This window comes from Pogoniulus pusillus, chromosome 13 (assembly GCF_015220805.1).
Source record: "Pogoniulus pusillus isolate bPogPus1 chromosome 13, bPogPus1.pri, whole genome shotgun sequence".
In the NCBI taxonomy this organism is placed as follows: domain Eukaryota; kingdom Metazoa; phylum Chordata; class Aves; order Piciformes; family Lybiidae; genus Pogoniulus; species Pogoniulus pusillus.
Window position 1 is genome coordinate 30552074 of NC_087276.1, and position 26896 is coordinate 30578969.

The following is a 26896-nucleotide window of genomic DNA, read 5'->3' on the forward strand; positions in this document are numbered from 1 at the left end:
CCAAAGACCCAAACAAAACCCTCCCCAACCCCCCCAACCAAGCCAAATCAAGGCTCTCAAAAAACCCCAACCCAACCAACCAACCAAAATCCAAACCAATAACAACAAACCCAAACCCTCCAAGCCCCAAAAGCCAAAACTCCCCAGAGAAGTGGAAGAGGAGACTCTGCAGGTTTCTGCAGCAGAGGAAAAAGGAATGGCAGCCATGGAGAAGGTTCAGTGTGTCAGGGCATGACTGTGCTGTGGAGCTGTAAGTCAGGCCATGGTGACTGTTGCAGGTTCCAGAGCTCAGCCAAGGCACGGCCACACATTGTCTGTAGTGTCAGCTGCAAACTGAATCATAGCCTCATGGAATCAGCTCAGCCAGCCCAACCTAGCAGCCAGCCCTGCCCAACCAACCAGACCATGGCACTAAGTGCCCCAGCCAGGCTTGGCTTCAACACCTCCAGCCACGGCCACTCCACCACCTCCCTGGGCAGCCCATTCCAATGCCAATCACTCTCTCTGACAACAACTTCCTCCTGACATCCGGCCTAGACCTGCCCTGGCACAGCTTGAGACTTTGTCCCCTTGCTCTGTTGATGGTTGTCTAGGAGAGGACCCCAACCCCACCTGGCTACAGCCTCCCTTCAGGGAGTTGTAGACAGCAATGATGTCACCCTTGAGCCTCCTCTTCTCCTGGCTGCACAACCCCAGCTCCCTCAACTTCTCCTCATAGGGCTTGAGATATGTTAAGTGAAGCAGCAGCTAATTGTTTTAGCACATCCTGATGAATTGCATCCTACAAACCTCCATCCTCAGGGACTGTCACAAGGGAGCTGCTAACACATGGCTGCAGCTCCCTGTATCCCGCACATGTGTTGCCCCATGCAAGTTCCCAGAGCTTTAGTCCCTACCAGGACTCAGCAAACTCTTGCTCATATTTGCAGGGTTCTACACTTTGGCCACAATAACTCCAAGCAGCACTACAGCCTGGGGACAGAGAGGCTGAGAGCAGCCAGGTAGGGAGGGAGCTGGGGGTGCTGGTAGAGAGTAGCTGAAGATGAGGCAGCAGTGCCCAGGTGGGCAACAGAGCCAATGGCATCCTGGGCTGGCTCAGGAGCAGTGTGGCCTGCAGGACAAGGGAGGTTCTTCTGCCCCTGTGCTCAGCACTGCTCAGGCCACAGCTTGAGTGCTGTGTCCAGTTCTGGGCTCCTCCACTGCAGAGAGATGTTGAGGTGCTGGAAGGTTTGGAGAAGGGCAGCAAGGCTGGGGAGGGGCCTGGAGCAGAGCCCTGTGAGGAGAGGCTGAGGGAGCTGGGGGTGTGCAGCCTGCAGCAGAGGAGGCTCAGGGCAGAGCTCATTGCTGTCTGCAGCTGCCTGAAGGGAGGCTGTAGCCAGGTGGGGTTAGGCTCTGCTGCCAGGCACCCAGCAACAGAAGAAGGGGACAGAGTCTGAAATTGTGCCAGGGCAGGTCTAGGCTGGATGTTAGGAGGAAGTTGTTGTCAGAGAGAGTGATTGGCATTGGAATGGGCTGCTCAGGGAGGTGGTGGAGTTGCTGTGCATGGAGGTGTTGAAGCCAAGCCTGGCTGGGGCACTTAGTGCCATGGTCTGGTTGATTGGCCAGGGCTGGGTGCTAGGTTGGGCTGGCTGAGCCTGGAGCTCTCTTCCAGCCTGGCTGATTCTGTTCTGTGATAACTCTGAGTCTTTAAGAGAACTGAAGCTACTGTCACTTGGGCTGGGAAACTCTGAAGTCTGCTCTAGGCACAGGTCTATCACTGTACAAAGAAATGTAAGGCATATCTTTGTCCTGATTAGATGGCACGCTAATAAAATATTTCCCTGAAGCCAAATTCCACATCCTGCTCCCAAATTGCTGTTGATTTCCTCTCTTGCTATGATCTTTCCTGCTTTCTCACACCTCAAGTATTCACATTTTGCAACAAGAGGCTGTGGGTTTCTTTCACAAGCCTGTGTGAAATCCAAAGCATTGCTTTGGATTTGAAGCTGACTGAGGATATAAATCTGAGATATTTTTTGTTTCTTTCCAGGTATCTTCCTGAGGCCTTTTGATTTGACTTGGAAATAATTTGACGTGGCAGGGATTACAAAAATGTGGCTATTTTCTTTTCCCCCAAAGCCCCACCCCATAACTACACACATAACTGGTTCAGTTGTATTCACAGCTTCTAATGCGGTCAGGAGTTTTCACAAGGCAATGACAGTCCCACTGAAGCCTCCAGAGACCTTCCAGCCTGAAGATCTGATCTAGGACTTCTTTTCCCTAACCCTTCACTTGTGTTTTCCCCCTGAGGAGGTCTGGGACAGCACTGCAGATTTGCCATGCAGGGGAACAATACCAAAAGCTTAATACCCACTTGTCCTGTGAGCCCTGCTCGTCCCAGCACAGAGAGGGCATCTCAACAAGAGGCAGGTGCAGGCTGTTTGTCCCCAGGGCAGCAGAGTGGCTGCAGCTGTGTGGAGCCTGGCCCAGGTGCTATATAATCCTCCCGGGGCAGCCAAGGGGCAAGCCTGTGGTAGCAGTGAGAGATGGGACTGGTAGTGGAGCAGCAGTGCCTGAGCACCTCCAGGATGTGGTGAGTGGAGTTTGGGGTGGGCTGGGGTCCTTGGGTCCTTTCCCTGCTGCTTTCTCATTTGCTCCTCTTTTGCTTGCAGGTTGCTGCTCCTGTTTGTCTTTTTGCTGCCCTCAGCCTTTTGTGCTGAAGGCCTGGAGGATCAGGATCTCTTGGGTAATGGATTTTTTGGGGCTGGTAGTTGTGTGAACATTGACTTTAGGTTTGCTTGGAGTTGTTTCCTCTCTACCTTAGTGTGGGAGGGGGCTCTGAAGTGGGGCTGGAGTGCTTGCAGGGTACGTGCCTCCAGGAGGGCGCTGGTGCAGCTGACGATGGTCTTGCTTCTGCAGAGAGTGTGTCCTGCCATGGGGATGGCATGGAAGTGGAGTTTTCCAGAGAGCTTGGCAACTCCTCCTGGCACGTGTGTGTTGTTGGTAGGTGCTGCTGCCCTGGCCCTTGGCAGCCCTGGTGCAGCTGCCTGCCTGCAGTGCTCATCTGCTCTGCTCTCCTAGATCCGAGTGGTGAGGAGCTCGTGTCCTGTAACCACACCGTGGATCATGAGAGGCTGCTGCTCACTGCCCTGTTTGCCAACTGTACTGTCCTGGAGGTAAAGAGGCCCTTCTGGGAAGCTGCTCTGAGGGAGTGTGGTGGCTTTTTTCCTGCTTAGGCCTGGGTTTAGTAGTTTCTAGTCCTAATTTTTACTGATACTTCTGGTACCTTGTAACACTTCTAAGAGCGCAGCTCATGGCAGAAGCTGAAGGTTGCCAGAAGCCTTGGTCTCTTGAATGGCAGTTGAAGCCTCAGGTGCAACTGCAGAAGTTGTTTCACTGAGCTGCTATAAAGGATGTCTGGCAGAGAGAGGGACCAGGCTCAGTCTGAGCACAGCTCTATAGGTTGCCTCAACACTTGTGAGCAGCATGTGGTGTTAGCTGGGCTGCAGTGAGGGGGAGGCCAGCCCAGACTAGTTAAGCAGAGGCTTTTGTTGCTTCCAGGCTTTGGAAACACCACAAGACTCTTGGTGTTTATCAACTTGTTTCTTGGGCAGCAGTCTCTCGTGCTACTACTTTGTAGTCCTTAGAATTTTCCTTGTGACTCCTGCTGTTCTGAGTGTCTGCTGGTTTTCAGCTGAGCCTTGTAGCTCCATACTGTTCTAGAGAACTCTTTCTGCATGGGACACTAAAGCAGTGCTTCACCTTGTCCTCAGACTGGCACAAACACTCACAATGCTGGAGTTAGTTTAGCCTCAATGGCTCTTAGTTGGTTTCATGCTGTGGTGGGTACTGCTGCCTCTGACTGATGTCTCTCTTGTCTCTAGGATGGTCAGTACCAGCTCAGACTGAGGCTGATGGTGAATGACACAGTAGGAGAGGAGAGGAATGTAACCTACAGCGCTCACTGCAGTGACATTAGTGCAGATGAAATCACTGCTCCTTTCTTTGCTGGCACCACAAACTGTACAAAAGACTTCATGGAAGTGAGTACAGGGAAAGGGGATCCTGTGGATACTGCTTCCAGGCTGCAAGACAGGATGGCTGTCTCCTGGAACTGCTTGGCTGGGATGAGCAGCAAGCTGGGCAAAGCTCTAGCCAGCTTTAGGGAGGTCTGTTGGCTGCTTGTTCACCTTGGCATGACCAGAAGCTCTTTGGAGCTTTGCACATGGCCTGGCTCCAGCCCTATTGCAAGGAGGAACTGGGATGCTGGTGTTGGCTGCCTGCTTTGCAGGACTAGCAGTGCTGCTCCTTGGGAAGCTGTAGGGTGGTGACCTCTGTCTGCTCCTGTGCTCTAACCCTTGTGCTGTGTTTCAGGTTGCTTTCCCAGCCCTCATCCCAAGCTTCAGTGATGAAGATATGGTATGTGCCTTCTGTCTTGCAGAGGGAGGGCTGGGGAATATCTGGGCTTTGGACCTAAGCTGAGCTTCATGTTACCAAGCTGGGGTGGCTCCCTCTCTGGAGTGCTTGCATGCAAAATCTGACTTGGTAGTTCTGCAATGCCTTGCTGCTTCCATGTGGCTGTGCTTTGCCTTCCTGAGGATCTCTTGCTTTGCAGCTTCCAGCAGCTTTGATGACCTGGACTCTGTCAGTTGAGGATGGAACAAGAGCACATCAGCTGAGCCTTGGGCAAGCCATGCAGCAAGGCTATAACCTTTTTGCTGATGGTCGCAACCTGATCTTTCGGGTGGCCTTTACTGCCACTGGAGTTGTCTCCTACAAGGTAGGTAAGCAAAGAGCTGGCACTGAGGAGACAGTGTTGGGTATCCCTTTCCTGCAGGCCTGTGGAAGGCCCTTGCAAGTCACTGTCAGAGCTGATGTGGGGCTGCACCTAGCTGGTGGTGGTCATAGAGCTGTCTGGCTTTTGGTATGGCTGTCGCTGAACTGCCCAGCCCTATCAAATGGGGAAACAGCGTGCTGCTCCCAGCACAGCTGATGGGCATCTACTCTAACCTGCTCTGTGAACCCCTGACTGGCAGCCTTTCAAACATGAGATCCCCTCATAAAGGGGTCAAGATGAACAGCAGCAGGCCTGGACCAGATGTAGGGTATGGCTCTGTGGGGTTGGTGTAGTGATGGAGCACTCAGCCCATCTAACAGAGCTTTATCTCCTCTGCCAGCACGATGATAAGGTCCTCTACACTCTGGCACTTAAGCTAATGTATGGCCCTCCTGAAGGCAGACTGACTGTGGAGTCAAGGATGCTTTGTGCACCAGGTAATGCATGGAGAGAGTCAGGGCTGGGTTTGCCCCTGCCCTGAGGGAAGTGGTGTCATGCTTAACAAAGGTGTCCTTGCAGGTCCAGCAATCTGTAATGCAACACACATGGTGGTTGTCATCCCAGCCTTCCCAGGCACTCTTGTGGCTGTGGGTGTAGAGAATAAGACCATCCCCATGGATGAGCTCCAGGAAAATGGGATTGCTCTGGATGGAAAGAAGGGAGTCAAGCTGCTTATTAGCAGGGGAGTCCTGAAGTCCAGGGTGAGTTGTCATCCTCAAGCCACAGCTGTTGGTAACATCACAACTCCTTGTTGGTGACTTGGAGCACAGTAACTCTGACCTTGCCTAAGCATCTGCCAAGTTAGCCTTGTGCCCTGTGGCTGAGTGCAGCTGTGATGCAAACTGAGTGTGACAGGCATCACTGCAAGTCACCTTGCTCAAAACAGCTAGAGGTGAAAACCCTCTTGGTGTATTTGTGTTGGATGTGCCTGGAGCAATGCAAACTAAAAGTAGTGAAGGGTGAGGAGCAGCATGGCCTTGGGTAGGAAAAAAGCTCTAACATGCTGGTGGCAAAATGAGCTCTTGGAGTTACGTCTTGAGAGTACATCTTGTATTGCAGGTGCCTGGGGGGAGCTGCTCAGGACTTCAGCCCTACATGTCCTCCTTGAAGCTGACTTTTCAATTCCATGGGGAGACTGTGGCTATGGCAATACACCCAGAGTGCCCCTGTGAGCAGCATGCACCAGTAGGTGAGCGATTGACTTCTGCAATGGATTCAGCACATGTGCTGCTCAGAGGCTAAACCTTCAGCCTGGCTCCTTGCTGAATCAGTCCTTCCCAGGAAAGGGCATCTCTAGCCAAACCACAGCAGCCCTTGGCAGAGTGGGCTGTCACTGACCAGTATAACTTATGTGACCCTCTATTGCAGCTGCTGTGTGCACCCAGGATGGGTACATGGACTTTGAAGTCCTTGCAGACAGTACCACTCCAGTGCTGGACTTGGATACACTTAGGCTCAGAGATCCCACATGCCGGCCAGCCTTCAAATCCCCTCTGAATGACAGGGTTTGGTTTCACATCCCACTGAATGCCTGTGGCACCAGGCACTGGGTAAGTGTGTAGCCAGGATTGGTGGTGAGGATGCCTCATGCATTGGGAATGCTCTTACTAATGCTGCTTGTTGTCTGCAGTTGGATGGGGAGAAGATTGTTTATGAGAATGAGGTGACAGCAGTACAGGCAGACCTCCCCCTGCGTGTGATTTCAAGGGACAGTGAACTCAGGTGTGTCTGGGAACCTCTTTGAGTAATGCTTAGTGCTTGATAGTCTAAAAAGGAACTTCAGAATTATCTGCTCCTTCCTTCTGACAGGCTAACAGTCCTGTGCTCCTTCAGCAATGGTGATGCCTCCCTCACTATAAGGGTAGACAACCTTCCTTCTCTGGCATCTGCAGTGAACCAAGGTCCTCTCTCCCTAATTCTTCTAAGCTACCCAGGTAAGGCAGACTCTGAGCTCTAGGGAAGCAATTGGAGCTTAATGGGAGGAGGGATGCAAGTGAACTACTCTAGTGCATGGGCTTCTAACATGCTTCCTTCCACTTCCATGCATGCTGCTTGAGACAAATGCCTTCGGTCTGTTCCTTCAGAACAAACTGCAGCTGGTGCCCTGGCTGCTGTTGCTTTCCAGGCCAGCATTCCTTCAGGAGTGCTTGGTCAGGCTTATCTAACTGGCCTTGGTTCTTGCAGAGAGCTCCTACAGGCAGCCGTACCGCGATGACCAGTACCCCATTGTGAGGTACCTCCGGCAGCCTATCTTCCTGGAGGTGCAGGTCCTGAACCGCAACGACCCCAACCTGCACCTGGTGCTGGATGATTGCTGGGCAACAGCTTCACACGATCCAAACTCTCTTCCCCAGTGGAACATTGTTGTTGATGGGTGAGTGCCCTGCCACCAGAATGGAAGCACTTTTGACAGTGGCTGGGGGGAGTCTCTAATTCTTCCCTACCACTGCTTGGGAGCAGCCCCACTATAAGGGCTTTGTTTTGACATGGCCTGCCAAGCACTGCTTTGGTATGCTGTAGGAAGATGGCAGCACCTCTGCCTTTCAACTGTTTATAAATCCCAAATCTCCTCTGACTTGTCTTACCTGTTGGCAGGTGTGAGTACGAGCTGGACAGCTATCGGACTGTGTTTCATCCCGTGGGGCACGGTGTCAGCTATGCTAACTATCGCCAAAGGCTGGAAGTGAAGACTTTTGCCTTTGTCTCTGGTGGCAAAACCCTACCTGGCCTAGTAGGTGACATTCTCCTTCTTAGAGGAGTAGATGAGAGTTACTGCTTTCAAACGAATGGACTCCTCATTCTCTGCCCTAGGTGTACTTCCACTGCAGTGTTCTGCTCTGCGATCGCTTCCAACCAGACTCCCCTCTGTGTGTTGCAAGATGCCCAAGACCATCTAGAAGCAAACGAGGTAATGCCTAAGCAGGTGTCAGGCTGTACTGAGCAAGATAAGCACTGTGCTGTAGGCCTCACTGTCACCATGTTGCTGTTGTAGGGAGTGGGATGCCAGACGTGAACTCTGCAGTGGTGAGCTTACAGGGTCCTGTTCTCCTTGTGCCAGAAGGATGGTCTGCAACCCCAGGTACTGAGCCAGCATGGTGCTACTGCATGCTGCTTGGCTCTAAGCAGGAGATGTCTCGACAAACTATTTCTCTGCTTACTTTGCAGGGAGCACTTGGAGTAAGAAGGCATGGGCTGGCATTATGATGACTGCTGTTGGCATTCTCTCTCTGGTGGCCACAGTGCTACTCCTTTTGTCTTGTCTTAAATGTCTAAAGAGAGCATCCATGGTAAACATAGTATGTTAGTGTTTTATACCAATAAACTTGGAGAAGTGTGACTGCAAAACTCTTCTAGGTGAGCTGTGTAGTGTGGAGTTGCAGTGTAGCACTCAAGCAACCAGACTAGACAAAGATGGGTGTCTACCTTGAGCAGTGGCTCTGCTCTCAGCGGCTCCAGCTGAGATGAGAGCTGAGGCTTTTGAAAGCTCCAGTTTTTTGGGTAAGACTCAAGTGACATGGGCAGTTTCCCTCATGCTAGATGGTTTCTTCACCACCTTAGTTGGCATTACAGCACAATTTCTTCTAATATTGAGAGGTTAAACTTGAGGTTCTTGAATCTTATCTAACGCCTTTTACTCTGCCAGGTTACATTGGGGGTCAGCTTGGAATAATGTGATGCTTTGGAAAACAAAGATGTAAAAGGTGTAATGGGCTGTTACTCTGATTCAGCTACTTCAGCCTGTCTTGCATGATAAATATGTTTTGGGAAGACTCCTGCAGTGCTGGGATAAATGAGATTTAACTGTACTGAGCATAAAGGTTTGGAATTGCATCCCATGCAAATACACCAGAAAAATACATTAGCAGTTGTTCTAGAGCTGATGGAGCAGATGCACTGAGTCACTAAAGCTTTGCTGCATGCTTGAGGCATGCTAGCATCTTGCTGTTGTAGTTCTACTGTATCTTTAGCAGAGCCTTTAGACCTCCCATTGCAGCAAGCAGGTGGCTGCAGGGTGAGCAATGCAGTGTGGTGTGTTGGCAGAAGATCACTGTTTAAAATGCCACTGTAGGTATTCACTGCAGTTTTCAGCAGAGGTGAGAACGGTACCTGTTGATGAAACTACTTCACACAGGTTCAGCTATGCCATTAGGATTTTTAGTGTCTATTCTCCACACCTTGCCTTACACTTAAGGAGCTGAGGCATAACAGTGCAATTGCATATGGCAGAATGAGAAGGGATGAAAGGGCTCTGCATTGGCATAGCTTTGTTAAATGTTGTCTGCATGCAACAGAGCAATTGGCACAAGTGCAGCTCTGATCTCTGTGCATGCAGGGCTTCAGGCCAAGCCAGTGGACAGACTTTGCTGCTTGTCAGGCATGCTGTGCATAAAGAGAATGGGGCTGGCCCTCATCTGCCACAGCCCCTACTTCACTTAAGCATTATTAATGAGCTGTTCTTAGTACAACAGCTTTCAGGGTACATCTTCCAAATGTTGACAGATTCCCTGTGAGAAGAGCACATAGTACTGGAGGCATGATCAGTGGGAAGGCTTATGCAGGTCATCTTAGTGTACTCCAGTTGATACTAACTGAATTTTATGCTGGAGACATTCATTTGCAAGTAACTTTTATGTAGTGTCAGCCTGATGGAGCTGGGGTTGAAATGATTGCTTTAGGCTGTTGCCCAGCACACCACCTACTGAAGTCCTGTTGACTTAGGAATACCTCATATCCCATCTAAGCACTATGAAAGCTAGAGAAGTGGTGCTTGAAGAGGGTTTATGCACTTGACAGCACATGGTACTTGAAATGTGGGCTTTCAGCTCTTCTGAGACAAGCCTTTTTTTTCCCCTGTAGCCACTCAATCATTGGGTAGGAAAAGACTGTGTGTTCAGGCAGAGCTGTCCTTTCTTACTGCTGGATGGACCCCTCCTCCAGCAGGGGTGGAATTTGCCAAGTGCTGCTCCCTGGCTGCGTGTGACTGCTCTGTGGCAGAAATGCTGGCTGGCATCTCCAGTAATCAATACAGACAAGCTCTAGGAGAAACTTTCAGCTGGTAGCTTGCATTAGTGGAGGTGCTCAAAATCCCTCACTTGCTTGTAGCAAGGACAGAGGTTGCTCTGACTTCTATGTTTGTCTCATTGCCCCAGCCAGGAAGCATAGTACAAAGGGGTTGCAGACAGTGGCCACCAAGGGGTGGCTGCCCTGCCTGCTGCTTCTCTTTACTACTGTGTGTCTGTGGGAAGAGTGTAGACACTGGAGAGGAGATCTTTCCCTCACGGGAGAGTTAACTCTCTGCTTCCCTCAAGGTGGTTCAGTAGGGAAGTCTGAATGAGGACTACTTAAAGGTGATGCAGGGTGGTTGGCTGCTGGGCTGTTTATACTGACAGAGCAAAAAATAAGAAGGAAGAGAAGGATGCATGCACCCAGGAGAAGTGCTGACAGTTCTCGGCTCCCCTGTAACGTTAACTGACATCTCAGAGCTCACTTTACAAACGCAGAGGGCTTTAGTTTACTGTATTCTGCCCTGAGAGGGAGAGGTGTGACTGGTGCGCCACCATGAGGCGTAGGAAAAGAGCCAAAGCCTTTGCATGTGAAACTGGCCCTGGAGGCTCCAGCCTGAGCTCCAGCAGCTGCTCCAGGAACCACAGGAAAGCTGCGTGCTCCAACCACACCTAGAAAGAGCCAGGATGACTGGGTTCTGCCAGGATGTAAGCGTTAGGCACAGGCAGGGCTGTCTAATGCAGACTGAGGTCTGGAGTAAGCACTATGAACTCCATACTCTGGGGATAAGGACACGGGTGCAGGGGAAAGGCTGCTGCCAGTTCTTTCTTAGTGAGCTTGGCACTTGCAAGTCCTCGACTCTCAAAAGGGGGTGGTGTCTCTGCCCTGGGGAGAGGGCTGTTGTTTGGCTGGGATTTTGCAGTGAAACACTTCTGCTCCATGGGCCACCCTAGCAAAGAGCCTGAAAGCTTTTTGTCTTCTGGGGAGAATACAGTTCACAGCTGTTAGGGAAGATGGAGGTAAGAACACAGTGCTAAACAGCTGCCTTGATTGCCTCCAAGTCCACATTCATCCCCTAGTGCATAGTTCTCACCAGCTTCTGCCTGTGTTTCACCATGAGAGGGGCTGGCTTTGAGGGGCATACCTGGAGCACTGTGGGTCCTGCTACCTCCTAGAGGGGGACACCAACTGCAGCAGTGGTGGCCCTGACTCAGCTGCATTTTCCTGAGTGCTTTTGCTCTGCTCTGGGGAAGCTTACTCAGCAACTGCTGGCCTCACAGTGACCCAGAGCTTCCTCTGGAAACTAGTTTCATCTCTGTACTTCTACTTAGGAAGTTAGAAATCTCTTATTAGAGCCTTTATTCTGTGAGCCCTTCACATTTAACTGGACTCAATACCAGAGCCCTTTAAGAAGAGCCCATGTGTCTCCTGCACACTAATGCAGATCAGGGCCAAGGATGAAGTGCTCTTGAACTGTGGGGTTGGTTTACTGTAACAGCTGAAAATATTCCCTGTGTGGAGTGTAGTGTGGTTCAGATAAACTTTGCCTCCTCACTAAAGCAAATCAGCATGAGGGTTTATGCAAAGTGAGAATGACACTACTGCAGTCCTTAGAGTTCTGCTTTGCCTTCACAGGCAGGGCAAGCTAACTTACACTTTGTGGCTCACAAGTATTGTGGCTGGCCACTACTGCTAACTGAGGAGAAAAACTCAGCTTCACCTCTAATCCTCCTTAAGGCAGACCTGAAAGAGCTTTCTACTGTAAAACAAATAGAATAACAAAACAGCCTGGTTAACCAAATAGCACTTGGTTGATTTAATACAGGTTGATGCTTTCCACTGCTTAGAACTATTACAGCACTTGCAAAAACTCAGTAACACACAAGAAGTTACAGCCAACAAGCAAAACAGGCTCTTTACATAACTAAAGATGACAAAATGCAAGGTCTAGCTGCATGCCACTGATGGGAGGAGGCAAATACAAGGAAAATACCCCTCCAGAATAAAGCAACACCTCCCTGTGTATAAAAGCTTATGCCACAACTCAGCTGCTGAACCCCCATTTTCCTTCTCTAATAAATACAAAGGCCTTAGCATGACATACTCATATTCTTCTAGCAAAGCCTGCTAAGGCTTGAAAGAATGTTTTAACATTCAAAACACAGCTCTGGTTTTCTGAGCTTTGATACTTGTATCAAAACAGACACCTGCTGCACAAATTCAGGAGCTAATGCAGCCAGGCCTCTGGTAACAAACAAAAGTCCAATACCTACCTCCCCCTTCTTTCCACTGACTTGGCAGCAGCAGTTTTTACATCCCTTCACCTGTTCTTATGGAAGACTGCCCCATGCAGGTGCCTCCAGCATTGCAATGCACTCCTCTTCAAGGGTTATTCTTAATCATCTTACACTGACCATATGAGATGCATATTGCCTTTTTTCAGTTCCCATAAGGAGTGCACAGAAGTTGAATGCTCAACAAGTAAACAACCCAATTGCAAAGGTCAGAGTAGCACACTGCCTCCAAAAGAAGTGAGAAGAAACAGAAACCCACTCATTCCTCCTTTCCACTACTGGCAGACAGATTCAAGACAGGAGAACTCTTCTGTGGCAAGCTTCCATTAACTTCTTGTTGCCTTATCTGATCCCTGTATACAGAAAAGAAACAAACAACAAAGTTTTTGAGGTCTGGTCTTCTGTAAAACTATTGGCTTAGCTTTGTGCTTAAAAACCTGACCACTGTGTGATGAAAACCTTTCTGAGGCTCCTGGAACACCTCCTGCTGGTCTGCCAGGGCTTGTCTCGAAGAGGAAAACAAAGAGGAAATAGTAGCTAGTTTGGGCTATGCTATGGGAGAACAGAAAAAAGTCTTCTCTGGAAGTGACAGACAATATTACAGAGCTAGCAACACGCTCAGGGGGAGTGGTATGCAGCCCTGGAACCCATGCAAACACACTGCACCTTGCACTGTGGTTTTGTCCTGCTGCTACCACAGGCTCCAACAGGCAGGTTGTCTGCCCTTGAGAGCCACCCAAGGAGCACAGCCATGATAGAGCAAAGCCTACGAGCAGCCGTAGTTTTTCTCCTCACTCTTCCTTCCGCTTAACAAGTAAGACTGTCAGCATTAAGTCCCTGGCTGCTACTTCGGTGGGCAACAGATGGCACTCCAGCACAACCTGCTGGTGCTTCTCGCTCCTAGCCAGATCCCGGCCAAGGCAATGCCGACTGCAGGACCTGCCTGGCAGCACCCAGCAAAACCTTTCATTTTGATTTTGGGCATGCTGTCTCTTTTAAGTGCTCCCCTGCCTATCCCCAGCCTACAACTAACTTTGTTCAATTGTAATCACAGAACGTTAGGGCTTGGTAGAGTCCAACCTTCCCCTGCCAGCCTGTACTCTACAACTGCAGGTAAGCAGAGACAGTTGGGTCACTACACAGACAGAACTGCAAAAGGTTCATCTTCTATGCAAAGTCCAGTTGGGAAGTGTTTAAATGACATTTAGAATCACAGAATCAGTCAGGGTTGGAAGGGACCACAAGGATCAGCCAGTTCCAACCCCCTGCCATGCCCAGGGACACCCTACCCTAGAGCAGGCTGTACACAGCCTCAGCCAGCCTGGCCTTCAACACCTCCAGCCATGGGGCCTCAGCCACCTCCCTGGGCAACCCATTCCAGCCTCTCACCACTCTCAAGCTCAACAACTTCCTCCCCATGGCCAGTCTGACTCTCCCCACCTCCAGCTTTGCTCCATTCCCCCCAGTCCTGTCACTCCCTGAGAGTCTCAAAAGTCCCTCCCCAGCTTTAAGAACAAATACTCTGAGCGAGACTGTGCTGTTTTAGTACATGCACATCTGAGACAGTTCACATTTCCCCTTCCCTAACAGGAAAGAGGGCATGCATTAACACACAGAGAATACTTATTGATGCCTAGACATTTATATGGTGCACATTAAGCCACCAGGGTCACCAAAGGTACTCTAGAATTCAAGAAACATCTGTCACAGTAATCAGCACACTTACAATGCATTTAGTCATTAATGCAACAGTACAGTTGCAGAGTTTGACACCCAAGCAGGGCTGGAGCCATCAGTACTCACCTTGAAGCATGCCAGTAGTTGACCAGAGTTGAAAGAACAACATAACCAACACTCAATGCTCCAGAAAGTCCCAGGGAGAGGGCACCCAGGCCACACAGCACACAAAGAAGGGCCACACCACCTACGGCTATTGCAACACCTAACAAAGGAAATCAGTTGGTTACTGAAACCAGTTCATATACAAGTGATCTAGGGCTGACATTCTGCCTCTGAATGGTTTAGCTTGGAAGGGACCTCAAAGAGCAGCCAGTTCCACCCTCCTGCCAGAGGGGGGACACCTCCCACTAGAACAAGTCGCTAAAGGCCTCATCCAACCTGGCCTTGAACACCTCCCCAGGCAATCTCTGCCAGTGTCTCACCACCCTCACTGCAAAGAACCCTTTCCTAACATCTACTTTGAATCTCCCCTCTGACACTTGAAACCAATTCCTCCTTGTCTTGTCATGACAAGACCTTGTCAATAGTCCCTCCCCAGCCTTCCTGTAGCCCCCTTCAGATACTGGAAGGCCACTCCAAGGTCTCCTCCAAGCCTTCCCTTCTCCAGGCTGCAGAGCCCCAACTCTCTCAGCCTGTCCTTATAGCAGAGCTGCTGCAGCCCTCTGAGCATCTTTGTGCCCTCCTCTGGACTGGCTCCAAACAGTTCCATGTCTTGCTTGTGTTGGGGATTCCAGAACTGCACTCAGGACTACAGGTGGGGTGTGAGGAGAGCAGAGCCAAGGGGCAGAATCCCCTCCCTTGCCCTGCTGCCCACACTGCTCTTGCTGCAGCCCAGCACAGGGTTGTGTCTGGGCAGCCTCAAGTTGAGCCCTTCCTCACCCCAAACCCTCAGGTCCTTTTCCTCAAGACTGGTCTCAGCCATTGCCCACCCAGCCTGGAGCTGTGCTTGGGTTCATGCTGACCCAGGTGCAGGACCTTACACTTGGCCTTGTCCTGGTATCATGAGGCTGGCCTGGGCACACCTCTGCAGCCTGTCCAGGTCTCTGGATGGCATCCCTGCCCTCCAGCAAATATCAACCCCCAGTACCAAAGCCTTTTTGAAGAGCCCTCTGCAATCATCTAGCTAGCCTCTGTAAGAGCCAGGCATGGTCAAGATAATTGGTTTAGGCATATCCTGCTTGGGACTAGAGAGCAAATAGGATTTTCCTGCTATAGACTACACTTAATCAGATCATTGTTCCTGTATTAGGAGTTTCACCACTGCTGAAACCTGTGGACTATGTACAGAACTCCTCAACTGCTAGAACTGGGCTGCTCAGTGACCTGAGCTAGATTATGGTCCTGCTCTAGCAGGGGGGTTGGACACGATGAACTCCTTGGGTCCCTTCCAATCCCTGACATCCTGTGAATCTGGAACTCCAGAAGGAAGAGGAGGCCAAGGAAATAAGTAGACACATGCATGCATACAGTACCTTCCATGACTATCACACCAATACAGGCCATTATGGCTGTTGTAACAACAAAAATGAAGAAAAATGCAGTGGGAATAGCAGACACTGCCAGAAACATCAGGAGTGATAAGGCAACAAAAGGATGGTCATCCAAATATTGGCCCACACGAGAGTTCATGAATGCAAGCACCTGTGGAGAGAAGACAAACAGCTCACATTGTGTTTGTATTTCTTGTCATGGATCACTTAAAACCATCCCTGCTGTTTTAGTGAACTTGAGGGACTCTACTTTTGTAAGCCTGCAGCTTGAGTAGAGGGCAGCTGTTGCTTCTGCCACTTCAAAAGCCTCAGGACTCACTGCAAACATAGATAACTTCATGGCAAATATAATCCTACCCACAACAGACATGTTTCTCTTGGACTTCCCAGTTCCATTTCTGCAAAACACACAAAAGATAACCCCAACCAAAGCCTTGAATCACAGCTGAGCTGCACAGATTTCACTGGAGTCTCAGCTGTGACTTTGATCTATGTGACTTTTGGTCTAAGGGCCACAAGGATGCTCAGAGGGCTGGAGCACCTCTGCTGTGAGGAGAGACTGAAAGAGTTGGGGCTGTTCAGTCTGGAGAAGAAGCTCACAGGTGACCTTACTGTGGCCTTCCAGGATCTGAAGGGGGCCTACAAAAAAGCTGGGGAGGGACTTTTCAGGATATCAGGGAGTGACAGGACTGGGGAGAATGGAGCAAAGCTGGAGGTGGGGAGAGTCAGACTGGACATGGGGAGGAAGTTGCTGAGCTTGAGAGTGGTGAGAGGCTGGAATGGGTTGCCCAGGGAGGTGGTTGAGGCCCCATGGCTGGAGGTATTTAAGGCCAGGCTGGCTGAGGCTGTGGGCAGCCTGCTCTAGGGTAGGGTGTTCCTGGGCATGGCAGGGGGATTTGAACTAAATGATTATTGTGGTCCCTCCCAACCCTGACTGATTCTATGATTCTACTTGTTAAGAAAAAACAAACTGTAGAATGATTGTGTTTCCTCTGCCTTAGTACTACATGCAACCTGCTCATCTGGTGAGCAGAAGTACAATGCTGGCGTGTCTGTATCACAAAGCTGTTGGGAATTTAATTGTTAGTGGTAGAAAAACAAGTAATTCTTTTTACAGAGGCAGTACAGCAATCCACTGGATTTTTACTGTAGTAGAGGCATTTCCTTTCCCTTAAGGAAATAGGTAGTTTTAGTTCTTTTCATAGCTGCACAATCAATTCACTACAGTGTCACTCTACTAACTCAGATGATTACAGCAGTAAAGGAGAGAAATGCAGAACAGCCTTCCCTTGTTTCTTGATGGCTGAAGGGGTGGGAGGACAGCCCTTCTCAAGGCTCACTTCACAAAATGGGACTGACTAGTATTTAAATCCATTGGGGCAGGATATTCCAAGAGTTAGGAGTATCTTTACAAATGCAACTACATAAAATCACCACCCAGACCCACATTGGAGTTGCTGTGGATGGACTGCATCAGGGAGTGCCACTGCTTCTGTAGTTCCTGCATTTCTTTGGGCATGTTGTAATCCTCAACGGCGATCTTCCGGACAACCAGCTCTCACCCAGCCATCCAAGCTTCCTCGCACTGAAAACACAGTTAGGAACAGGCTCACCGAGGTGTTTGCTGGAAACCAAGTACTGCTCTTACAAACCCCGAGCCTGTAGATTCCAGATGTTAAGGTGAGTCAGGGAGTCTAAACCACTTAGCAAGCGGCTCACTTAGGAGGCTCATTCCTGAAGGCCCTTCTGAACCCCCCTAAGCAAAGCATCCAGGCAAACGATGACTAACACTTTGCTCCTTTATAATCAACTCTGTATTTAACTGTTAGAGTATCGAAAGGGCAATTTTAACTATCCTCGTGGGCAACTTACTGCTCCGAGCGCTGGAAACTTGTAACGAACTACCGAGAGTTGCCTCTATCAGCAGCCTCACGTTCAGAGCTGCAACTATACCCTGTACAGCTGCAAACGCCGTATGCAAAGGCAAAATGCTCTTCAATGCCTTACACACACCTACTTCTGAGAGTTTAAAGGCAACACAAGGCCCAAATATCTCATTTTCCCCGCAAAAATGTAACCTGTTGTTGCTTGGGGCTCCCTTCCCAGCACTTTCCAGCCAGCGGTGCCTCCCTGTCTACAGAGTCACGTTCGCAGAGCAGCCTTTGGGTTCTTGCTCCCAGCAACGCCGCCAGCTCTGCCGGAGGCTGCCAGCCCTCCGAGATGGCTCGCTCCCAGCCGGGCAGTGCCCGAGCGCGGAGCGCTGCCTCCCCGGGCCGCGGCGGCCTCCCCCGGGCGCCCCACAGCGAGGCCAGGAGCCGCTCACTCACAGCCTGCCACGCCGCCGCCGCCGCACCTCCTGCGCACGGCACCGCTACTCGCGGCCGTTGCTCCTAAACGCGCACCCGGGCAGAAGCCGCTCAACGGCAGCTGCCGAGCCCCGGGCCGGCCTCCCCCGACCTGTAGCGTTAGGGTACGGAGCGAGTCTCCCCACCGAGTGGGGCGGGTGGAGGCCCCGCAGGGCCGCCGCGGAGCTCGGTGCTGGCGGCTTGGGGCCCTGCAGCGGTGGGCTGCGAGGCGCTGCCCTTCCGAGCTGAGGGAGGTAAGTGGGACACGGTTCCCGCTCCCGCAGGGCTGCGCCACGCTGCCCACGCCGACCCTGCCGCTGAAAGCGAGCGGCGGCCAGGACTAACAGGCCGCCCCGCAGTCCCCGCTCCCGCGGAGCAGGGCGGCGCCGCTACCGCCCTCCCTCCCTCCCTCCGCCGATCGCAGCCGCCCCTCTTACCTGCGGCTGCTGCCCGCCGGGCCGCAACCCCTCCCGGCGGCTCGCCCTGCCACCCTCCGGACGCGAGGCGCGGCCCGGGCTCGGCCTTGCCGGGGCTGAGGGAGCGCCGCCGCCCTCCCGCCGCCCTCCCGCCGCTGTCTCCTCCCCGCCGGGCCCGGCGGGCTGGGCTGGGCTGGGCCGGGCCGGGCCGAGCTGAGCTGCTGGGGAGGTCGAAGAGGGGAGAGGTGTGGGACGGGGTTATGCGGGATGTGCAAGTGAGAGCTGGACGGGTAGCGGGGAAGGGATGGAAATGGTTTCCGGAGGCTTAAGGGGCTTTTGTTTATTTCCCTCTTTGCCGATGCTGCCTCCAGCCCCAGCGGGCCCTGCCTCAGTCGGTGAGTCGAGGTACCCTTAGGCAGCGCTGCACGGTTTGTGTGGCTTTTAAGACCACAGCATTGAGGTTTTCAGACCTGGGGACAGCAGGGGTGGCTGTAACTGCCGCAGCCCCGCGATCGCCCTGCGGGACGTGGGCCGTGCCGAGGCAGCCTCAGCGCCGAGCCCCGTGGTGCGGGAGAGCAGCGACGGGAGGTGTGCGGTACCGCTGTGCCTCACGGTGCTCTGTGCCAGATACGGGTCTGCAATCGCCATTGGCAGCTGCAGGGCTTGCTGCCGTCGCAGTGGGAGGCTAGGAAGGCGGCTCTCAGGGAATGGCTGTTGGGCAGTCACGCAGTGTGGTGGCGTGGAACGGCAGCCGTGAAGCGCTTCATCTGCCCTAGCCGCCTTCCCCTGCCTCTGCCGGCTTGTTCCTGCACGCTTCCACCGTGTCCTGCTGCTCCCGTGGGTGCTTGGGTGGCCACGTGGGAAACCTGTTCAGGGAGGTGCTCCACAAGCGGAGTGATGACTTAATTCAGGTTTTCGGGTGGGTTTTCAGCCAGATCGGTGCCTCCTGCAGTGTCCCAGCAGCGCGATGGCACTGCTCGTCTCAGAAGTGCTGCTTGGTGAGCTGTGCTGCTCGATGGTTTGGCTTAGCTGCTTTCTAGAACCGTCATCGCGGTAGTTTAAGTGTGAGGCTTCAGTGCATTCCCAGCTTCTGCGGCACCTTGGGTGATTCTGTGCTCCACAGCCTCCCTGGAGGTGTTCAAGGCCAGGCTGGATGAGTCCTTGAGCAACCTGTTCTAGTGGGAGGTGTCCCTGCCTGTGGCAGGGGGTTGGAGCTGCCTGATCCTTGAGGTCCCTTCCCACCTAAACCAGTCTGTGATTCCGTAAGGGTGGTGAGACGCTGGAACAGGTTGCCTCAGGAGGTGGTGGAAGCCTTATCCCGGGAAGTTTTTAAGGCCAGGCTGGATGTGGCTTTCATCAACCTGATCTAGTGTGAGGTGTCCCTACCTGTAGCAGGGAGCTTGGAGCTGGATGATCCCTGAGGTCCCTTTCCAGCCTTGACAATTCCGTGGTTCTATAGGATACCTGCAAGAAGAGGATGGTGAGGACAGGTTTATTTTAGCTGATCTATTCAGGTGGTTATAGCTCAGGTTATTGCAGTGCACAGTGTGGGGGGCTGTTCAGTCTGGAGCAGAGGAGGCTCCCAGGTGACCTTATTGTGGCCCTTTCAGTATCTGAAGGGGGCCTACAAAAAAAACTGGGAAGGGACTTTTTAGGTTTGAAGCAGCCTAGAATGCTTTGGTGAGAAGAGATGGATTACAGGCTGTAAAAGCACAACAGTGCTGATGCCTCTTTTGCTCATAGGCTTGCTGAGATGTGTAGGAACAAGAAATAAAACCAGAGATAACCTCCCTCTCACTCGGGCTGCTGGCTGAGCTGCATCTTACTCTCTAACCTCACCCTCCATTTTGGGCTAACCCAGTTTGCATCCTAACCCCCTGGCCGAGCCTCCATTCTTCCCTGGGACTGGGGTAAGGTTGAGAGGGGCAGGGGGAAGGTGCAGGGGTGGTTGGGAGCCCCTCCTGGGGACTCAGGTTTCTGGGAGGGCTGCTGTGTTTCTGTATTACCTTTTACCTTGTCTGTTTCTGTCTGTAACTGTATAGACTGTAACTATCTGCTTGTATATTGTGCTAAGCTGTAAATATAAGCTTCATTCATATTTCCAGAGCTGGCTGAGTCTAGTCTGGGTGATTTCCAAAGTGTGTGTGTGGGAGGACAGGGAACACCCCAACCATCACATCAGGCTATCAGAGAGTGACAGGACTGGGGACGATGGAGCAAAGCTGGAGGTGGAAAGATTCAGCCTGAACGTGAGGAGGAAGTTGCTGAGCATGAGTGGTGAGAGCCTGGAATGGGTTGCCCAGGGAGGTATTTAAGGCCAGGCTGGATGAGGCTGTGGGCAGCCTCCTCTAGGGTAAAGTGTCCCTGGCCATGGCAGGGGGGTTGGAACTGGCTGATCTTTGTGGTCCGTTCCAACCCTGGCTGGTTGTATGATTCTGTAGTGTGTTGATATTCCCAGTACAGTAGCATATATAAAACTGAAATGTAGTTTCTTTATTTTTGTATACTTTTTTTCCCAGTGAGCATAGGAAAAAAAACTCTAACTGGTAGAATTAGAGTGTAACATAATCTGTTGATAATGCTACTATAAAGTTTAACAGCTCCACAGAGTTCAGAACTATACTGGAGATTTTGCACTTCCAAATGTTACTGAAACATGCTGTAGCTGTGGTTTTGGAGATAGTCTTGTGCAGCTTAGTAAATTATTTTCTTGCTATGCATAATTATTTCTGCTGCTAAATATGTATATATATAATCTCTTTCTGTGTAAAATGACTGTTTTGAATGTTTCCAAAACAGCACAAGTCATTTCTTTAACTTCAAAGGGCATGTATATTTAAGCATCCGAGTTGTTGTGCACAGAGGAACAGTAGTCACTATAACTGTTGCTTAATTGAGTTTGTCTTCGTGCCAACATCAACTCAAACTGGCAGGGAAATACTCATGTTGCAAACAAGCACTGAAGCATCTGGACTGTTGCTGCACACTGGCTGAACACCTGTGATTCCCAGCCTTAGCAGTCCTGTACCCCACACTGCTGGCTTGAGTTTAAAGCAGCTTAGTTTATGGTAGGAGCTCTCACCTGTGGCCAGACAGGAGCAATCACTTGTAGCTGGTAGTAGGTCAAGAAGGATGTGGAACTGTTGGAGCGAGTCCAGAAGAGGGCCATGAAGATGCTGAGAGGGCTGCAGCAGCTCTGCTATGAGAACAGGCTGCAAGAGCTGGGGTTCTGCAGCCTGGAGAAGAGAAGGCTTCCAGGAGACCTTACAGTGGCCTTCCAGTATCTGAAGGGGGCTCCAGGAAGGCTGGGGAGGGACTAATGACAAGGTCTTGTAATGCCAGGATAAGGAGGAATGGGTTTGAGCTGGCAGAGGGGAGAGTGAAACTGGATGTTAGGAAAGGGTTCTTTGCAGTGAGAGTGGTGAGACACTGGCACAGGTTGCCCAGGGAGGCTGTAGAGCACAGAATCACTCAGTGTGATCAAAGACCACATTGGGTGATTCTGTGCTCCACAACCTCCCTGGAGGTGTTCAGGGCCAGGTTGGATGAGGCCTTGAGCCTCATGTTCTAGTGGGAGGTGTCCCTGCTTATGGCAGGGGGTTGGAACTGGCTGACTTTTGAGGTCACTTCCAACCTACCCCATTCTGTGATTCTAAGATGCAAGGCTAACTGCTGTGGACTCAGAGGTATCAGTCATTCTCACACTGTACGAATCCAGGAGGGAAAGTAGCATCTGAAGATGCTGGGAAAGAGTTTGTAGGAGCCCTGCTGTGCTTGCAGAAGGAGAGTGCACTACATTAGGTGTCAGATGGTAACGATTCCTATTTGTGAAGAAACTTGATGAAGGACTCTTTCAGGGCATGATGACTGTTGAGTGGGAGGCAAATGCATACAAGCAGACTTAATTGGAACCCAGAGTACAAGTATCCTGCTTGCTGCCTTTGAATCCCCAGGGAGTTTGATTCTAGTGGAGAAGTTTGGGTTCAAGATTTTGAATCTTTAATAGTGTTTTTTCCCCCTAGATCTTCCCAAGAAAATGTGGTGTTACATAAGCTTTAGTGCTCTTGTTGCTCCCTTGCTGTGTGCAGTATTTCCAATCAAACATCAGATGTGTTAGGACTGTGCTTTTGGTAGCTTTGAGAGGTAAAATGAACCTGCACAGCTGCTGACTGCTTCCACAGCTGAGTCTCTCTGGCCGCAGCTTGGTGCAGCACTGCTCTGAAAGGGCTGCATGCTGGAGGAAGAGAGGGAGGAGGGAATTCCTGTCTCCAAGCAGCAGTTCTACTGTAACTGAGACAACAAATCTGAGGACTGAAAAGCTGAGTGTCAGAGAAGGTTACAAGCTGGAGCAGGCAGTGGGACAGGTAACAAGGGGGTCTTCAGGTAGTTCCTGCTCTTACCTTGCTCGCTCAGGTGCTCTGGAGGTGTGTAAAGCGTGCTGGGCAGCTCTGTCTTCCTCTTTTCCCCTTCCCCATGATAATGTGTGTATTTCTCATGGCATTTAACATGTGTCTCTCTGCTGTAAACCACAGCCAAGGGCCCAGAGTTTCTGGGACATTAGACGAAAACAGGCAGTGGAGAGGAACCTGGTTTTGGAGGAAGTGGAAAGGGTGAGGTGGGAAAAAAGCTCTTGTTTGAAAGGCAGCTGAGGGCACTTAGAAATAATAAGGTGAAAAGTGAGCTTGAGGGGGACTGGAGAAAAGGAGAGTGTGGTTGGGAGGGGAGGAACAGTTAGTGTTTTTCTTCTTCCTGGCAGCTGGGAAGCTGATTGTTTCAACACCTTGTACAGTGATTGAAATGAGTCTCTCATTCTTTTCCAGTGTGTGCAACAAGGACCAAAATCTTTTAAGAGGCAAACCTGAACTGCACCAAAAGCAAAATGAAGCCAACAAAGAGCCCGAGGCAGCTGAGGGTAAGTCCTTTATGTGGTGACTGAGGGACTGGTCACTTTTGCAAAACTTCAGGCTGAGGTAGCTGGGAGTCGTTTAGCCTGCAGAAGAGGAGGCTCAGGGCAGACTTCATTGCTGCCTACAGCTACCTGAAGGAAGGGGTTGATCTCTTCTACCAGGCACCCAGCACCAAGCTGTGCCAGGGGAGGTCTAGGCTGGGTGTTAAGAGGAAGTTGTTGGCAGAGAGGGTGATTGGCATTGGAATGGGCTGCCCAGGGAGGTGGTGGAGTGGCCGTGGCTGGAGGTGTTGAAGCCAAGCCTGGCTGGGGCACTTAGTGCCATGGTCTGGTTGGTTGGCCAGGGCTGGGTGCTAGGTTGGGCTGGATGATCTTGGAGCTCTCTTCCAGCCTGCTTGATTCTGTGATTGTATAAATGAGCTTTAGTGATGACTAGTGATGTGACATGGGTAGAACTCTTTATGTTAAGGCACTTACTGAGTATTCTTTGGACCTAAGACGTATTAAGAGTTCCTTTGCTCAAGTATTGAACCTTTCCAGAGGTTATGAGGCACATAAATCAGGAGTTGCTTTAGAGTGAATAGTGATTTTCTTAATAACTCTTGCAGCTTTTAAGAGTGAGCAAATCTCCTAATAAACCACATGGTTTATTCATTTTGAAAGCACCCTAGGGCCCAATCTCTTAGCCATTAATCAGGAGCAATTCCTGCTGTCTTTAGTGAGTTATGCCTGGCAGTGATGATGTCTTGATTCCCGCGTGTCTGTGTGCAGGCAGACTGGGGAACACTGAGGAGGCAAACCAGTCCTTTCTCAAATTTTAAGTGAGTTCTCTTTTCATGCTGAGGAAGGCATGGATTTTTCTGTTGGAAAACTAGATGTGAGCAGCCTAGTTTTCCAGTCACATACCAGAAAGCACTAACCATGTGCTAAAAATCAATTAAAAACTGCATTTAGAAATATCTGTTATTCAAACAGAATTGTGTGAGGTGGTCACTTCCTCTTTGGTGGTTAAGTTCCCTGGTGTTCAGCTACCACATACACCCACCTCCTTTTTCTGATAGTGCCACTGTGTATTTGGGAGTTTGTTCCTTGTGAATCTCCTAATCAAATCTGATTTAGGAAACTCAGAGCAGACTAGAGGTGAGGTTTTCATAGAATCACTCAGGGTTGGAAGGAACCACAAGGATCATTTAGTTCCACCCCCCCTGCCATGCCCAAGGACACCCTACCCTAGAGCAAGCTGCCCACAGCCTCGGCCAGCCTGGCCTTGAACACCTTCAGGGATGAGGCCTCAACCACCTCCCTGGGCAACCCATTCCAGCCTCTCACCACTCTGATGGCTTATGCTAAGGAAAGTTGTCATCCAAAAACACCTTAAAACACTGGAAGGATAAATGTTTCTGAGAAAATATTGTTAGAGAGCTGTGTATGGAGTCCTGGAAGGTCCCCTCAAAGTCTTGCCACCTTGAGGAGGCGGAACATAGTCCTAAGACATATTTGGTGTTCTAGCATTTGTGTGTAAGCACTTTGCAGAGTCCTCATGGGTAGGCATCTTGGCAATACAGCTGCTTCTGGAACTGGGTCACTGTAGACATGAAAAAATGTAGTGTGTTTTTCTCCTCTGGGATGCAGATGATAGAACTTAGTTTTGCTGTGGGTTTGGCAGTCTGGTAGGCTTTAGTGTTTTACTATCCAATGATTATGCCATTGCAGACTCCACACATGTGGAGCTTTTTATGTAACTAGAAATACTTAAACCAGTTTGAATTGTTTCCAGTGAAGTTGCAAGATGTAATTTGGAATAAAATCTGGAAGTCTGTCTTGTTTCAGAACGAAGATTTTTCCAGACAGTGTATTTCATGAACCTCTTTGAAGTTGTTTTTCATTCCTGTCTAGTCCCAGAGGGATTCTGTGTATAACGTGAGTCATGCAAAACGGGTACCGGAGTTACCGCCCCTGCCTGCTTCTGCTCCAGCTGCACCTTCACAGTTGTACCAGGTGTGTGACCTCTTCTCTTGCATAGGGGAATGCATTAAATGGTATGGGCTAGGGTGATTAGAGTGAAAGGCCTGGAACACAAACCCTTTGAGGAGAGGCTGAAGGAGCTCGGCTTGTTTAGCCTGGAAAAGAGGAGGCTCAGGGCACAGCTCATTGCTGTCTACAACTACCTGAAGAGAGGTTGTAGCCAAGTGGGGTTGGTCTCTTCTCTCAGGCACCCAGCAACAGAACAAGGGGACACAGTCTCAAGTTGTGCCAGGGGAAGTATAGGCTGGATGTTAGGAGGAAGTTGTTGTCAGAGAGAGTGATTGGTATTGGAATGGGCTGTCCAGGGAGGTGGTGGAGTCACCACCATCGCTGAAGGTGTTGAAGCAAAGCCTGGATGCGGTACTTAGTGCCATGGTCTAGTTGACTGGATGGGGTTGGGGGTTAGGTTGGACTGGATGATCTTGGAGGTCTCTTCCAACCTGGCTGATGATATGATTCAGGCATCATATATTACCAGGCCTTAGGCAATTGAGGTAAGGACAGGAAAAGCTATTGAAATGACTAAGTTGAAGTCCTAAGCAGACTGCCAGGTACTCCGTTAGAGATGCTACAATTTCTGTTGCCATTTGGATATCAAACTCTGACAGTTTAATCTGTTCTTTATTGACAATTGTTTACTGTTAAGATTTTGATTAAATACTGAATTTTTGGGTTGGAAAGCATATGGTAAAAATATTTTTCTACCAACCAAATTCTGATTTCCCCTCTGCCTGAATATTTTATGGTAGAGCCCAAAAGCCTCTGAGTTAGGGTGGTGGTCCAAAACCATCTGAGATCTTGACAGGGATAGGTTGTACAGCTGCACAGCTACAGCCTCTGTGTGACACAAAAACTGCCTATGACAGCACTTAAGGGGGTGAAGAAGGTTGGGCTGATTTTTTCCACCATAAGTGCCTCCCAGTTGCTCGTTTGTGTCAGCAGTCTTAGTTCATCTAAGATGTCTTTCTTCAGAAAGATACTGTTTGTGAAAAGTTGAAGTGGTTTCTGGTGGAAAATGGGTTATCTTGGACTTCAGCAGAAACTTGCAAGTGGAACATACTCTAAAAGAATGGTAAAGAAAGTTGGAATTACTGAGCTGTGTTAAGGGTTTCTGTACAACATGGGAGCTGATATAGCCAGTCCTGAACTTTTTGTGTCACACCAGTAGTAGATTTTTGCCAGGTGACCTCCTTCTTCTCCAGAAACAGCTGTTCTTCCCTGAACAACTTTTTGCCCATAGCAAGGCACCTGCAGTGCACTCAGAAGGTTATTCTGCCTAGTAGGGAGGCAAGATTATAGTTTACAAAAGGGGCCTAATTCAGAGTGCAGGTGAGAATTCAGCTGAATGGCTTCAGCAGTTCCTAAAGTTGTACACTGACTTTCTGGGGAAAGTCCCCAAATCTCTGAATTATTCCTAGTTCCCCTATCAGTTCATTCCCCCCAAACTGTAAAATGCAGGGCTCTGCCTGTCTAATGTGTGCAGTGGCAGAAATCAAACTCAAAAGATTCTGTCAACTTTCAGAAGCTAATTTAAGGAGTGTGATTGCAGCAGTAGCGTGAATGCTTTTTCCTCTGCTGATAAGATTACTCCTGTCAGTCAGAAGAAGAATGCAAGGCAGATGCAGTAGTCCTGCCTTTGCCTCTATTTCAGAGTGGTAAACTGTACTGTTGTTCTCACTGAAGCTCATGATAGGCTAAAATAATGTAATTCAGAGCTGCACCAATAGATTAAATGAAAAGAAGCTGGTTTATGCTTTGGCATGCTGCCCTCTCAGGGGTTATTAAATGCTAGGAAGATGAGCTTAGCTCAGCCTCTAAGGGAAGGGCAAGAGAAGTGAGGGAAAGGCAAGAGATGTG

General features: G+C 50.3%; 3 protein-coding genes and 1 long non-coding RNA gene across 5 annotated transcripts in view; 2 read left to right on the forward strand and 2 right to left on the reverse strand.

The window, feature by feature from the left end:
* Positions 1 to 2514: 2514 nt before the first annotated feature.
* ZP2 (zona pellucida glycoprotein 2) lies at positions 2515 to 8164 on the forward strand. Its single transcript, XM_064153813.1, has 18 exons — positions 2515 to 2575; positions 2655 to 2728; positions 2902 to 2985; positions 3064 to 3158; positions 3867 to 4025; positions 4357 to 4401; positions 4598 to 4762; positions 5160 to 5256; positions 5339 to 5520; positions 5879 to 6008; positions 6188 to 6369; positions 6450 to 6541; positions 6629 to 6753; positions 7004 to 7193; positions 7415 to 7550; positions 7631 to 7727; positions 7812 to 7898; positions 7985 to 8164. The coding sequence occupies exons 1-18, from the start codon at positions 2529 to 2531 to the stop codon at positions 8122 to 8124; spliced, it is 2127 nt and encodes a 708-aa protein (XP_064009883.1). The 5' UTR covers positions 2515 to 2528; the 3' UTR covers positions 8125 to 8164.
* A 4207-nt stretch (positions 8165 to 12371) lies between these two features.
* Positions 12372 to 18254, reverse strand: LDAF1 (lipid droplet assembly factor 1). 2 transcript variants are annotated; one of them, XM_064153816.1, is made up of 5 exons: positions 18130 to 18254; positions 16795 to 16932; positions 15330 to 15498; positions 13921 to 14059; positions 12372 to 12470 (listed from the first exon to the last, which is right to left on the reverse strand). In XM_064153816.1, exons 2-5 carry the CDS (start codon positions 16864 to 16866, stop codon positions 12377 to 12379), a joined length of 474 nt encoding a protein of 157 aa, XP_064009886.1. In that variant the 5' UTR covers positions 16867 to 16932; positions 18130 to 18254; the 3' UTR covers positions 12372 to 12376. The 2 variants fall into 2 exon arrangements, with proteins under 2 accessions (XP_064009886.1, XP_064009887.1); XM_064153817.1 differs by lacking the exon at positions 18130 to 18254 and adding an exon at positions 17426 to 18029.
* DNAH3 (dynein axonemal heavy chain 3) overlaps positions 17380 to 26896 on the forward strand; it is an 86783-nt gene continuing 77266 nt past the window's right edge. The window contains exons 1-3 of the mRNA XM_064153821.1: positions 17380 to 17946; positions 22929 to 23020; positions 24911 to 25012. Of these exons, the coding sequence (XP_064009891.1) occupies positions 22988 to 23020; positions 24911 to 25012 (135 nt within the window). The 5' untranslated portion in view covers positions 17380 to 17946; positions 22929 to 22987. The remainder of the gene's footprint in view (positions 17947 to 22928; positions 23021 to 24910; positions 25013 to 26896) is intronic.
* On the reverse strand, positions 22049 to 22685 carry LOC135180943 (uncharacterized). Its single transcript, XR_010304610.1, has 2 exons — positions 22509 to 22685; positions 22049 to 22427 (listed from the first exon to the last, which is right to left on the reverse strand). It is a non-coding gene; the product is annotated as an uncharacterized LOC135180943 (long non-coding RNA).

What these genes read in the sequence shown, in the direction of transcription:
- ZP2 (XM_064153813.1), top strand. Translation starts at nt 2,529, where the DNA reads ATGGGACTGGTAGTGGAGCAGCAGTGCCTGAGCACCTCCAGGATGTG. An exon ending in GGGGAGTCCTGAAGTCCAGG is followed by an intron (nt 5,521 to 5,878) that starts GTGAGTTGTCAT and finishes CTTGTATTGCAG; the next exon opens with GTGCCTGGGGGGAGCTGCTC. An exon ending in TCAAGGGACAGTGAACTCAG is followed by an intron (nt 6,542 to 6,628) that starts GTGTGTCTGGGA and finishes TCCTTCTGACAG; the next exon opens with GCTAACAGTCCTGTGCTCCT.
- LDAF1 (XM_064153816.1), bottom strand. Translation starts at nt 16,866, where the DNA reads ATGCCCAAAGAAATGCAGGAACTACAGAAGCAGTGGCACTCCCTGATG. An exon ending in CCATCCACAGCAACTCCAAT is followed by an intron (nt 15,499 to 16,794) that starts GTGGGTCTGGGT and finishes TTCTCTCCACAG; the next exon opens with GTGCTTGCATTCATGAACTC. An exon ending in AACTACTGGCATGCTTCAAG is followed by an intron (nt 12,471 to 13,920) that starts GTGAGTACTGAT and finishes TTCTGTATACAG; the next exon opens with GGATCAGATAAGGCAACAAG.